At 29.5% G+C, this 13,172-nt stretch overlaps 2 protein-coding genes across 6 annotated transcripts; one reads left to right on the top strand and one right to left on the bottom strand.

Moving 5' to 3' along the window:
* On the top strand, positions 447 to 5,172 carry LOC107611901 (acyl-protein thioesterase 1). Of its 5 annotated transcripts, none has more exons than XM_021110025.1 (10): positions 447 to 671; positions 1,300 to 1,388; positions 1,577 to 1,697; positions 2,656 to 2,692; positions 2,792 to 2,861; positions 3,061 to 3,165; positions 3,875 to 4,025; positions 4,116 to 4,198; positions 4,499 to 4,592; positions 4,755 to 5,172. In XM_021110025.1, exons 2-10 carry the CDS (start codon positions 1,358 to 1,360, stop codon positions 4,843 to 4,845), a joined length of 783 nt encoding a protein of 260 aa, XP_020965684.1. In that variant the 5' UTR covers positions 447 to 671; positions 1,300 to 1,357; the 3' UTR covers positions 4,846 to 5,172. The 5 variants fall into 5 exon arrangements, with proteins under 5 accessions (XP_020965684.1, XP_016169257.1, XP_016169256.1 ...); XM_016313771.2 differs by having other exon boundaries at positions 1,327 to 1,388; XM_016313770.2 differs by having other exon boundaries at positions 448 to 671; positions 1,297 to 1,388.
* LOC107611669 lies at positions 5,562 to 9,801 on the bottom strand. Its single transcript, XM_021108355.1, has 13 exons — positions 9,760 to 9,801; positions 9,495 to 9,587; positions 9,185 to 9,339; positions 8,901 to 9,066; positions 8,343 to 8,695; positions 8,184 to 8,252; positions 7,588 to 7,762; positions 6,923 to 7,122; positions 6,787 to 6,849; positions 6,521 to 6,701; positions 6,326 to 6,433; positions 5,992 to 6,058; positions 5,562 to 5,724 (listed from the first exon to the last, which is right to left on the bottom strand). The coding sequence occupies exons 1-13, from the start codon at positions 9,799 to 9,801 to the stop codon at positions 5,654 to 5,656; spliced, it is 1,743 nt and encodes a 580-aa protein (XP_020964014.1). The 3' UTR covers positions 5,562 to 5,653.

Consider the following 13,172-nt stretch of genomic DNA (forward strand, 5'->3'; position numbering starts at 1 on the left):
GATCTTTTTTTTGTGACAAATAAATTTGATCTAAATGATAATAATTTGATTATAAAATGAATTTAAATTGATAAATATAAATTACAATCTTTTAAATAAAATTGAATTAAATTAAAAAATAAAATCAAATTAAAATAATCTAGATTATAATAAATTATATAATTTTACTTTTTAAATTGGTTCAAATCCTATTGTAAACATAGTCATATGGCAACGAAGTATGACCAACATAGATTTTGAATATAAATATTGCCATTGCAAATGAAATAAGTAATAAACAAATACAAATATTTTTTTAAAATATATAAATAAATAATTGATTTATTTTATTTATTATAAAAAATACCGGTTACCGTGTTAGTAATGTCATGTCTCATGTGTAAACAAAGGGCATTATAGTAAATAAAATTTGTAATGAAACAAGAGATTGATGCTGATGCTGGGGTTTTGTGTTGTGTTGTGAGTACTATGAACTATGAAGTGTTAAGTGTTAAGTGTGAAGTGTGAAGTGTGAAGAGACAAAGTAAAAAGTGCAGACACAAAGCTGTGGGAACGAAACCAAACCAAGACAAAAATCAAAGTGATGAGGTGAAGTGAAAGAGAAAAGAAAAATAAAACCCTTATGCTTTTTTGGGTTTGTTTCCCTTTCCCACCAGCTTGAAGTGTTTAAGGTTGGTGCAAAGAACAAAACTTTACTCTCCCTTCTTATGTTCATTCATTCATATTTTCTTTTTCTCTTATTTTATTATTTTTTTCTTTATATAAAAGGGAAAAAAAATATTAGATTATGAAGGACACTTCATTTTCCACAAGTGAAAAGTTCAAATTTTCAACTTCATTTTGCTTTAACGGTATATATAGCACACCATTTATGGAAGATTGGAAAATGGGCATTAAAAAAAAAGAAAAAAAAATAGTTTTTTTAGCTGCCAAATATTCTTCTTGTTGTTATAGTTGATGTTGCTTTACTTCAATTTCCACGGGCATTGATTCTCCAATGTTATTCTCTTTGTGCATTACATTTGGCTACATAGTTTTTCATTTTTTGCTGTGGGTTCTAGCTCATAAAGAGTTGAGACTTTTATTTTATTTTATTTTTATTCTTATTTAGTTTTGTATCTCCTTTTATTAGGTGCTTTTCACTTTCTGTCAATTTCTAGGAGGGTTCAGCTTCATAGCCTTTGATGCAGATTCATTGATATTATCATTATTATTATTATTATTTTGCTTTATTGTGACCCTCCCATTTGGGTATAAATAGGGATTGCTTATGTTTGTGATCTACATTCATTACAGAAGTTCATCATCTTAAGCATTTTGTGGCAGTGACATTAGCATTTTTGAGATTATAGAGAATATGAGCTACAACAGCACCTCAATGAGTTCTGGTTAGTTTTTTTTGTCTTTTCCATTGCCCTAATTTCACTACATTTATTTGCTTCTGACATTTTCTTGAAGGATTTAATATGTATGAACATTTAGTGCCGCATTAGTGAAATGAATCATCCAAAAGAATGAATTTGATTGGACGACCATGTAAAAGAATTTCGAAAACTAAAATGTCTTTTGTTTTTAGGTGGTGGAAATGGAGCTGGTAGAAGGAATTTCGAGTTCGGAAGGACTCATGTAGTTAGGCCTAAAGGGAGGCACCAAGCAACTATAGTTTGGCTACATGGCCTCGGTGATAATGGCTCGAGGTTTGTTTTTCGCTACTTTCAATATCTTAACCTTATGCAATTACTATAGTTTTTAGTGATGTATGCTCTTTCCTTAATTGGATTTCAAATATTCATTACATCATCAATGACATGGATTTTGTGGAAGAGTTTTTCTCAGGACAAAAAATACGGAAACATTAGAGGATCGAAACCTCTTGGAGAAAGAGACAGGCGAAATGTTTCTGTCTCTACTATCTCAGTGTCTCTGTATTTTTTGTCCTAAGACATGTGCAAATGACTGTCCTTGTCAATGTGCATGGCTCAACAGTTTGGAGTTAATGGTGTTTGGAATTTTAATCATTTGAATAAGTTTGGTGACACTTTTTCGGTGGAAACTCAAGTGGATACCCTATGCCTTGTGCTTGAGAATATGCCTTCAATAAGAATGCTGTGTTTGTTTTCTTCTAATTAAATTTAACATCTGTAAGGGAATGTCAAAATCTTGTCCTATTCTGATGTGAGAAGTTTGGTTATTAAATAAGTTCCATTTGCTCTTTTTACAAAAGGCTCTGTCCACCAAAAATTTATTATTAAAAATCTTTTCTAAAAGAAAACAAACATTCTTCTTCTTGATCAAAGTTTTCAGTAAAGGAAACCTTGACTCTGAGATTAGAAATATTAGAGAATGGGACCACTACTTCACCATCTATGTTGTTCCCAAAACTTAGTTAGGCATAGAAATTCTAATCGCCATTTTATTAATACGCGGTCCCAAAATTAGGTAGGAGGTTAATATAATTTTAATGTGTAACTTGAAGGAAACTTTATCATAGTTTCAAGTGTCATTTTTTTTTTTTTACTTGCAGAACATGTAGCCTGCAGCTTGTTCTATTACTGTTATTTATTTATTTTTTGTACTTTATCTTGTTTCTATGCATGGTTGAAAAGTTCGAAAATTTCTTCGAATTAGTAATTTGGAATTTGTGTTGTTTTGCAGCTGGTCCCAAATCTTTGAAACTCTTCCTCTTCCAAATGTAAGAATAAACATAAGTACATTATTAATGTAATATATTTGGAAAACATGTTTGTTTGATAAGTAGAAGCCATTTATTCTTTTGAAACTTATGCTGCAGATTAAATGGATTTGCCCGACTGCTCCTACGCGACCTCTAGCCCTGTTCGGTGGATTTCCTTACAGTGCTTGTAAGATTGGTGCTAAAAAAATTCAACATAATTCACTTGAAAACATCATTTTCCTTTATGGCTTTTCCATTTTGTTTTGGCTGCAAGATTTGCTTTCTACACTTCATTGTTGACATTAATAAAATTCCTTGCATGCATACTGTATGTTCGGTGTTGTAACTGTCGAGAATGGTCTAATTTGTTGAGGAATCTCTACCAGGGTTCGATGTTGGGGAGATTTCGGAAAATGCTGCAGATGATTTGGAGGGATTAGATGCTTCTGCTGCACATGTTGCCAACCTTCTGTCGACCGAGCCTCCAAATAGTAGGTTTTCCAAGATCACTTAAGAAACTCGATATTGCAACCGCCATAACATTTTCACTTGATTATATGGTTCACTGGTTAACTCAATATATGAAATAGTTAACACCCTAACAGAAACCATGATATTAGTTGCTAACACCAATAACATAGCCTAGTCTCATTAGAATTGGCTACATGGGTCGAACGACGTCTTTGTTTAGACAATTTATGTTTAAATCTCTTCTAGAAGTTTTCTTAGGTCTCCTATTACCTCTAGTCGTAGGACTACCTTCCATCTGATCCAATCCTATCCTCCTAAGTAGGGTCTTTATAGGCCTTCTCCAGTTGGTTACACCACGAAATACATAATAAATCTCCGTAAAAGCAGTTGGTCGATTTCAATGTTAGTTATTACAAATTTCCTGGCCTTTATGGCTAGATTTATGAATTGCACTCATGGTAATGAAGAATGAAAGATGAGTTGTTGGTATTAGAGGACTATTCAGTGAAATTATCAACAAGATTTTGAGATTATGAAAGTAATCATAATAATTAATGTGTCTTTGCTTATGCATCTTTAATTTTATGCTACCAAAGTCTACAAGAAACTGTTTAGAGCAAAGTCAAATGCTACATTTAGAATTCTAAACATGGGACTGTTGTTAAATGTTAACAAATCCAAGTTGCTTGTAATTTTACTTAAAAATGCTACTGCTGGCTGAATGTACAGTCAAACTCGGTATCGGGGGCTTCAGTATGGGTGCTGCAACTGCACTTCATTCAGCTGTCTGCCATGTTTCGGGGCGCTACGCGAACGGAAACATTTACCCTATCCACTTAAGTGCAATTGTTTCATTAAGTGGCTGGCTTCCTTGCTCAAGGTTTGGTTTCTATGCCACTCATAATTTCCTTTTCTTTATGCTGATATGAACTGTTCTGAAGTTTGTTTTTCCCCTCTTTAACTGACACAGAGCCTTGAGAAATCGGATTGAAGGATCACGCGATGGCATAAGGCGTGCAGCGTCGTTGCCCTTGTTTCTCTGCCATGGCAGAGGTATTCATACCTGCTATTGTTACTTTTTCTCTTTCTACTAATTTAGGATATAAAAGAGTTAATTATTTTGTTCATCTAAATTGATGTATATGAAAGTTGAGATACTAGTTTGGTTGAACTTCTTTTGGACCTGAATTTGACTGAATTTTTTAAATCAACCATTTTAACATTTTCATTTTGGTTGAACATCTAAAACAAGTGTTCATTACTTGATTACGTATTCATCAAGTTTCGTCTAAAAAGGGGTCGACTTTCATACCTGATGATATCACTAAAACTATATCGTATTCTTTTTCGCAGGGGACGATGTGGTTGCATATGAACTTGGAGAGAAATCCGCAGGGGCCTTAAGTGCGGCCGGATTCCGGAATCTTATATTTAGGAGCTATAATGGGTAATAGCTTTATTCTGTAAAAGGCTATCATATTTAAGGTTTAGGTTTATAATTTAGGATATAAGGTCAATGTTTTATGATTTAAGGTAAACAAAATAATTTTAAAAAAGTTGGTTACCCAGCATCACTGGAATAATAATATGGTGTTTTTTTGGTGTGCAGGTTGGGTCACTATACAGTTCCTGAAGAGACTGATGAAGTTTGTAGCTGGTTAACTGCAAATTTGGGACTTGAGGGGTTTAGGTTCAACTAGAGAACAATTGAGCTTTTTTAGGGTAATGGAAGAGGCACTATAGAATAGATAGTGGTGTTTTGGGGGTATATTGGTAATTTGGTATAGCTGCTTCATCTCTCTCTCTCTCATGTACTAAATAAATAAAGTTTCTATATTTGTCTTATAGGATTGGATTACTACTATGTTTCTAGATTTGGGGTTTTGGGAAATTATGCTTTGGTTGGGGGGTATATGGGTAATTTCCTATACACCAAGCAAATTTTGTTTATTTCATTTTAGGATGGATAATATACATAAGTTGTTTTCTGTATTCCTGTACTAAATAAAGTGAAATTTTGGTGATTATAATTTTTTTTTTATTCTCCTTAGCTAGCTTCCTTTTTCTTTTCTTGAAAATTAAAAGGGAAACAATTGATTTTTAAATTTTAACCCATACCAGTTTTGACCAATTGAATGTTAGTTGGTCAAAAGGGAAAAGGCTATCTAATTATATTAGGACACTTTATAAAAGGGATAAATTACATCAATTTTCATTAATCATCAGTCATTTTTCCAAAACCTATATGTTAGATATGGTAATAGAGAATTATTAGTCATTTGTTCGTATTGTTCACAATCTCCATTGTCTACCTAACAGAATTGATAATAATAACATATGCATAGTTGGGAGAATATATAACTATCTGCAAATTAAAGCAATTATTTTTTAGGGAGACTATAAATTGTTATTTATATGGAATTTATTTTTAAGTTTGTTCAGTATAGCTACATGTATACATTTTTATTCTTAAATGCAATTTAAAAACTAATATTAGACCACTGCTAATCATGTTGATGGAGGTGGGACTATTTGCTCTTCATTGCCATCCATTTCTGCATCTTGCTTATGACCTGAATCTGAAATCCAAAAATGAAATCAAAATTTCTTTGTGTGTTTTAAATTCTAATTAATAATAATAATTGAAAGAAAACTTTAATACAATCTTACTTTTTAATTATGATAAGTCTTATTAATCTATTATTCAACTACCACACCACAATTCACAACAAAGATTCTATCTTTTATAATAAAAAAATTAAACACAAATTATGTTTTCTTCAGGTTATGTATATTATTTTTCAAATTTCTAATAAAAAGAACACATGAATCAAATTACAATTTACCTTTGTTCTTGCCATGTGGATTTTTGCATTCCTTGCATTCACAAAGACTGGAGCATCCAACCTCAATCTTTTTTGAAGGAGATTGGTTAACACATTGCCATAAAAAATTAAGAATAATTGAATTTTAATCTATTGTGAAATTAAATACCTAAAATAAATTAAAGATATATATATAAAAGAGAGAGTGTTTTATTGGAGAGAAAAGAATGAGAAGAATAATTTGGATATAAAAAATATAGATTATTCAAATAACATTTATGTTTTCACTTAAGTAATATAATATACAAAGAATATATATATATAATATGCATATGCTCCATAAAAATAAAATTACCTCAAAACATTCACAATAGTTCTGCATACAATTTGAATTTTTGCATCTGCAACCTCTTCTGTGCTTTGCTGATGATGATGCTGTTGCTGTCTTAACATTTTCATTATCCTATACACCATAAATCAAATAATGAAAAAATAAATAAATCTCAATTTTTTTTTATCTAAAATATATCAAAAATAAAGAAAGTGATACCATATTATTGGGGGAGGAAAGATGAGTTTGAAGAATCCTTGGAGCAAATGCTAATGGATAATGCCTTTTGATATATTCCTTAGCTTCATGAATTTTGTGTAAATGTTCTTCTCTATTTAAGCACCCTTCGCAAGCACAAGCCTCAGAACAGTAGATTTCACCATGAAAACATTCACAATAACTGCATAGCAAAACCATGTCATTCAAGAATTGAATTAATAATGTAAATTACATGTTACATTTGGAAAAATATGTACTTTACTTACAGGTTCAGACATTTATTCTTCTTACATGTACATGCTCTTTTACCATCACTTGTGTTTGATGCACTGTTTCAAACAGATTAATGTTAATTAATAGAATAATTAAACTTAAAAAGTTGTAAGGAAAAAGAATACTGACTGTTTTTTGCATCCTCCACCAGTTTGGTTAAGTTTCTCTTTATAAATGTTGTCATCACCAGCATCATGTTTTGTAGAATTAGTGCTGATGGTGTTTGATTCTACTAAACCGACACGTGGCAAATAAGTGAAGAATTTACTTGGTTTCGATTCTCTTGATGTATCTTTGCCTGCTTCATCTTCTTCTTCTTGGTTACTAGCCTACATTTATTGCAACATTAGTAATTATTTTTTGGTTTAATTACTCTATTGGTCCCTATAATTTCGTGAAATTTTTAATTAGGTTCCTATACTTTTTTTCTTTTTAATTGAGTCCCTATACTAATTTTTTTTCAATTAAGTCCTTTTTAATAGTAATTGACTTAATTTTATAGGAACCCAATTAAAAAAAAAAGAATTGGTATAAGGACCTAAATAAAAGAAAAAAAAAAAGTATAGAGACCCAATTAAAAAAAAATTAGTGCAAGAACTCAATTAAAAAGAAAAAAAGTATAGAAACTTAATTGAAAATTTCGCAAAACTACAGGAACCTTGTTTTTTTAATAGAAAATATGATGCTACTTTAAAGTTTTTTTTTGTGGATATATGTGAAAAGTCATTTATACCCTTTTGTAAGCTTTCAAATAAAATGCATATATGGTGAAGAGCAAGGGTGTTAAGTTATACCGATGGAATGTGAGTGGGTTGTGGAACCATCTCAGGAGAAAATGCAAATGGATTACGAGATTTGATTTTGTCCCTAGCATCATTAACTTTGTCTTCATGTTCTTCTCTGTTTAAGCATCCTTCACAAGTACAACATTCTGCACAATAACCTTTAGCAGCAAAACATTCACAGTACCTGCAATAATTAATAATGAAACAAACAAACATTAATGTTAATGAAACAAGATACGGTTTAACATTTAAATAGACTTTAATTTTGATACATTTACATATTTGTCCAATTACATCTGTTCTTTTAGATGATTATTTATGCGATCAATATATAAAAAATAATTATTTTTATTAAAGTAGCTTATGTAATTAGTACGTAAAAACGGTATCAAAATTGAATTTAAATGAAGTAGCAAACTATGAAAGCATGGATATTTTTCTGATACGACACTCATTATATCTTCTGTGTCAAACCGGATTTTAATAAAAAATAAAAAAAAAATTCGGACAAGTTTGGACACACCTAAATACTATTACATATTAACGTGTCTCGTGTCCGTGTCTATGCATCATCATAGCAAGCATTACTAGTATAGTATACTCACAGGAGCAAGCATGCACTCTTCTTACATGTACAACCATTATTACTCTCACTACTGTCTTGGATTATTCTCCTGTACTCAAAACAAAAACAGCAATTTACAAATATATAAAACACTGGTAAAAATGAAAATAGAGAATGAAACAAGAAGAGGAACACTAACTTGTTAAGATCATGAGAAATGGGAACACTATCATTGGAAGTGGTGTCTTGATGGATCTGAGTCTCATCAACAACAACTCTTACTACTGATTTTCCATTGCTACCTTGTGAGATCAAAATGCTTTTTATTTTATTATTACTACTACTACTCCCAACTACAACATTTTCATGTGTCTCAGGTTGAACCCTTTTTGTAGATTTTATGATGCTATTCAAATGCAAACCAAAAGGCTTCAACTTGAAGTTTGGTGCTTCCTCTTCCTGAATTGGTGCATCAATTATTACAAGGTTTCTATTATTCACTTCATCTTCAGATTGCACTGTTTCTATAAGGTCAATGTCCTCTTCATTACCCTACATTATTAATATTATTAATAAAAATGCGTCACCAAATCAGTTTCCGTATATTTGCATATAGTGGCTGATTTTTATTTATAATTTAACGTATATTTTATACTATATATGCACATTTTTCTAATATACATATATAAGGTAACATCTATATATTAATAAATAAAAATGAACAGCAAGAATCTATGGTAGGGTTAATTAATGTTACCGTGGGGTAGGTTGAACAATAATGATCAAGGGAAGGTTCGATTCCTAGAATCTCATCTGCAAACAAATTGGAATCTCTCCATTCTTGTGATGATTCCACATTAAATTCGAAGTTGTTATCACAAAGATCTTCAAGAACATCACCATCGTCTCCAATACGTAGGCCACTTTTTTAGAAATAATAATAATACACACAAATTTTGTGTCAAGAAATTAAAACAGCAACACTAGACAAAAGAAAAATAATTAAGAAAAAAAAAAAGGAATGTTGTGAAAATGATTCACCTTAATAAGATTGATTGGGTTTCTGGTGACAGAACAAGCTCTGGTGTGTATGATTCACCAAGAAAGTAATCATCATCATTAAGATCATGATCATGATGATGCTTTGATGGAGATGAATTTTCTACATCATTGCTGATGCTGGGATTGGAGGATTCCTGGGATGAAATTAAATAAATTAATTAATAAATGCATGTCACATAATTCACTAGTTAGTTAATAAAGAATTATAATTAGTGATGATAAAGAACTTCAAGAACAGAATACAACATATGAATAACAATAATAATAGAGAAATTGAATTGAATCATACAAAAGGGGAGGGAATAGTAGTAGTGTCTTCATTGTTCTTGTTCTTGGAAGATTCTAGATCATCATTATTATTGTTGAGATTATTGGAAGAATCCTGGGATGAAAAAGGAAGAAACATGCATAAAAAATTATTAGCAACAAAAGGTGACAAAAATTGTGACGCATTTCATTTGTCATTATTAGTTAACTATCATTATCATCAATCTTGAAAGATCATAATAGAATGTAGCAATGAAAGAACTTCAAGAAAGAAAGAGAAATGGTACAGAAAGTAGTGGTGATGATGAAGGTTCATCAGAGGAATCCATTTTTGAAGAAGAGGGAAAGCTCTGAGCTCAGAGTAGTGTACGTGTCATGCATGAAAATTATTGTGTTAACCAATATCAGGAATGAATCTTATTATTGCACCCAAAAATTAAAAAAATAAACATTTTTTTTAAGTTGTGCCTCTTTTACTTGTAATCTACACAAGTTTTTTCAAAACTATTTATTGCACCATTCAAATATTGGAATTTTGTTTTTAATTTATGAGAAACATTAAAGAATAATTGATATAAAAAATCTTTTTTCTTTAAATAAATACCCAAATTGATTTTCAAGAATTTAAATTAGATGTTTGCTTTTAATAAATTTTTATTTTCTAAAAGTCGTCAATAATTATTTCTATCAGAAAAATTGATTCCTCATTATTTTTAACAAATTATGCATGAGATAAATAAATTCTTAACAAATTCTATTATAAGATAATTTGTTGGGAATTAAAATTTTTTATTTAAAATTTTTTTAGTACCAATACGAGAATTTTTTTTTTTTCCTTTTGAGGCCAATTTTTTTTAATGGTTGACTGATGAAAACTTATTTTTTGGGCAAGATACTGATGAAGACATTAGTTTTATTGACATAATCTTTGGGTTTTAATCAGGTTCTTCTTTTTGGTGGGATGATAACATAGTGATATATTTTTTAGCACTACTTTATTTTTGATAAGTATGGGTTCTACTTTATGAGACCAATGGATATACAAAGCCCAGCCGAAAATTAATTAGACCACATCAAATTTCGACCCAAGTTATTTTAATAAACCCAAAAAAAGACTTTCTTATTTTAGTTTTTTTTATATCATTGTGAGAATTCTATAAAATTTAAAAAAAAAAAAACTTAAACGAGGAGAAAAAGGGGACTTAATTTTCAGTGTTACTCATGATATTTACCATCAACAACAATGACTAAATCTCTTCATTTTGAAAATTTATTGAAAAGGCTTAGTTGTTAGCCTAAAATTCTCTCCATACATCGTTATGGTTTTACTAATAAATGAATTTTAAGAATAGAAGGATCAATATTTTTCCATCTTATATACAGAGTGATTAAATTGAGTCGAATCAACTAATTTAAAATACCATTTTAATTATGTTAGAATGCTATGTTGGCATTTAGCAATCAAAATTAACACTATCTAAAAAGAAGTTTGGGTTAAGAATATAAATAGAAATTTACAAAAGTAAATTTAAAAAATTTATTGGATCATTTATAAAAATAAAGAACTATATATTTTAATTCGCATTTGTAAATTCGATAATCATTTTAGGCAATGGCTAGAAAAATACTGTTAGTGTTGCAAGTGTGAGGAGTGTTGAAGTTAGTCCCACATTAAAAAAAACAAGGAAGAGTGAGGAGTTTATAAGACCTATCAACTTGACACCTTAAGATTTTGAGTTGGATGTGGTGTCTTCTCATCTTATGTTTTCTTGTTTGATTCTTCTCCAAAGTTGGCCCAACAAATACTTCAAGGAGGTTAATTTTAATTAAAAAAAAAGTAAATGCAACATATTTCAAAAAATGTATTTTTATTGTAGACTATTATATATTTCAATCATGTTATATATACACTAAAAATCAATTATTAAATTAATCACTTATATAAATTATATATTAAAATATAAAATATATAGAAAATAAATTAAATAATATATATTTATATACAAATATATAATAACTATATTTAATATGGACTTAGCATGTTTTATTATATGATTGTTTTAAGTGATAGAGCAACAAAATACATCTCAATTACAAATATATAATATTGGAGTTGGATATAGTGATATGGTTTGACCTGTAAAAATAAATAAAAGTTAAAACCATATATTTTATTTGAAAGGAAGAAAAAGGAAACCTTTAAACATGCAAGCTTGTGGGTTGAAAAAAGAAAGGGAATCAAAGCTTTTGAAAGTGTAACTCATTTTTTTCGTGCATTGAATTGGATAACAAAAAAGTTCTCTTGTTTTTGCTAAACCCTTGACTACCACAGTATATATAAGATAGATTTTTCCTAAAACCAAATAAAGGGGTTGGATTTTAGTGTTGATTGATGGTGTTTTAATTTATTATTGGGACCCAACTGACATTACAAATCTTCATGATTAAAGATGTTTTTGTTTTGCTTTCATGAGCAAAGGGTTTTTCCTAGGTCTTGTCTTTATTACAATTGCATGTATCCAACTAACTCACACATAATACAAAATTGTAAAGCATTTTTACTATAAAGAGTACAAGCATGAACACCACCTGTGGATGGATGGTAAGGAATAATTATTCTCATGAAAATGTAAATAAAAAAAAATGCTATGTGCATACGGAGACGAATTCAGAAAATTTTTATAATGAGAATAAAAATATACTAAAATAAATTTTGTTGAATATCAATATATTTATAATTTAAAAGATACAAAAAATATTTATAATTTAAAACTAAAATTTTATATATAAATAAAAAACTCCTCTAAAAAATAAGAATTTTTACAATTAAAAAAAATTAATTAATGTTGGATAACTAAAAATTATTTTTCTATATTTTTATTATTTAATAAATAAAAAATATTTTTCTTAGCTCAACCAATTTTTGAAGAAAAAATAGTAAAGTTATGACTGTTTTTAGCTGTTTTTAGCTGTTTTTAGCTGTTTTTTTTTGTTACCAAACATTTTTGCTTTTATATATAGGATAAGAGTATAAAAAAAATTATAAGCTAGCATACATATATATTTTTATTCCTTTAATTATTATGATAATGGGGAGCTAGCTATATGCATTGTACTAAAAATGGGTTAAATTAAAGCAGAAATGCAAGGCACATGATTGAGCAAGAGAAGAAGAAGAGGGAGGTACTTCACCAAATTAATAAAGCAGATAGATGATTGAACAAAGCAAAGCAAATGAAGTAACATAAAGCTTAGACTAAAGTGAACTTCAAAGAATCTTGTTAAAAGCTATATAATGGAGCGTAGTAACAGACAACTAATGAAGTGTGTCTACTTTTGACCAATGAATATGTTGCTCTTAAACCTATCCAATGAGGTCAATGGGGAAACCCATCAAGTTTTCATAATAAGCTTGAAAAGTTTTGGAATCCTATGTCAATTGATGCTAGCTTTTATTAACCCCAATAAATAAATAAATATATAGGAATTAGAATGAAGCTTGATTTTGATTAAGAAAGCGATTGAACCCTTCCTTATCTAAAGAAATTGATTTTATTCTCAAGTAATAACTGAAATTAAGCATTCTTTTGGATGATAATAAAGGTAACTCAACTATCAAATTTTTATAATGCCTTATTAGAGAATCTTAACATCAAATGCTTTTAATGCAGTGGAAAAGTAACTTTAAGAGATTTCCTAT

Source organism: Arachis ipaensis, chromosome B08 (genome assembly GCF_000816755.2).
Source record: "Arachis ipaensis cultivar K30076 chromosome B08, Araip1.1, whole genome shotgun sequence".
In the NCBI taxonomy this organism is placed as follows: domain Eukaryota; kingdom Viridiplantae; phylum Streptophyta; class Magnoliopsida; order Fabales; family Fabaceae; genus Arachis; species Arachis ipaensis.

Excerpts from the sequence above, each read along its gene's own strand:
- LOC107611901 (XM_021110025.1), top strand. The coding sequence starts at position 1,358 with ATGAGCTACAACAGCACCTCAATGAGTTCTG. Across the intron at positions 3,166-3,874 it reads GTCGACCGAGCCTCCAAATA|TCAAACTCGGTATCGGGGGC; the intron begins GTAGGTTTTCCA and ends CTGAATGTACAG. Across the intron at positions 4,199-4,498 it reads GTTTCTCTGCCATGGCAGAG|GGGACGATGTGGTTGCATAT; the intron begins GTATTCATACCT and ends TCTTTTTCGCAG.
- LOC107611669 (XM_021108355.1), bottom strand. The coding sequence starts at position 9,801 with ATGGATTCCTCTGATGAACCTTCATCATCACCACTACTTTCT. Across the intron at positions 6,059-6,325 it reads ACTATTGTGAATGTTTTGAG|ATTGAGGTTGGATGCTCCAG; the intron begins GTAATTTTATTT and ends CCTTCAAAAAAG. Across the intron at positions 5,725-5,991 it reads TCCACATGGCAAGAACAAAG|ATTCAGGTCATAAGCAAGAT; the intron begins GTAAATTGTAAT and ends TTTGGATTTCAG.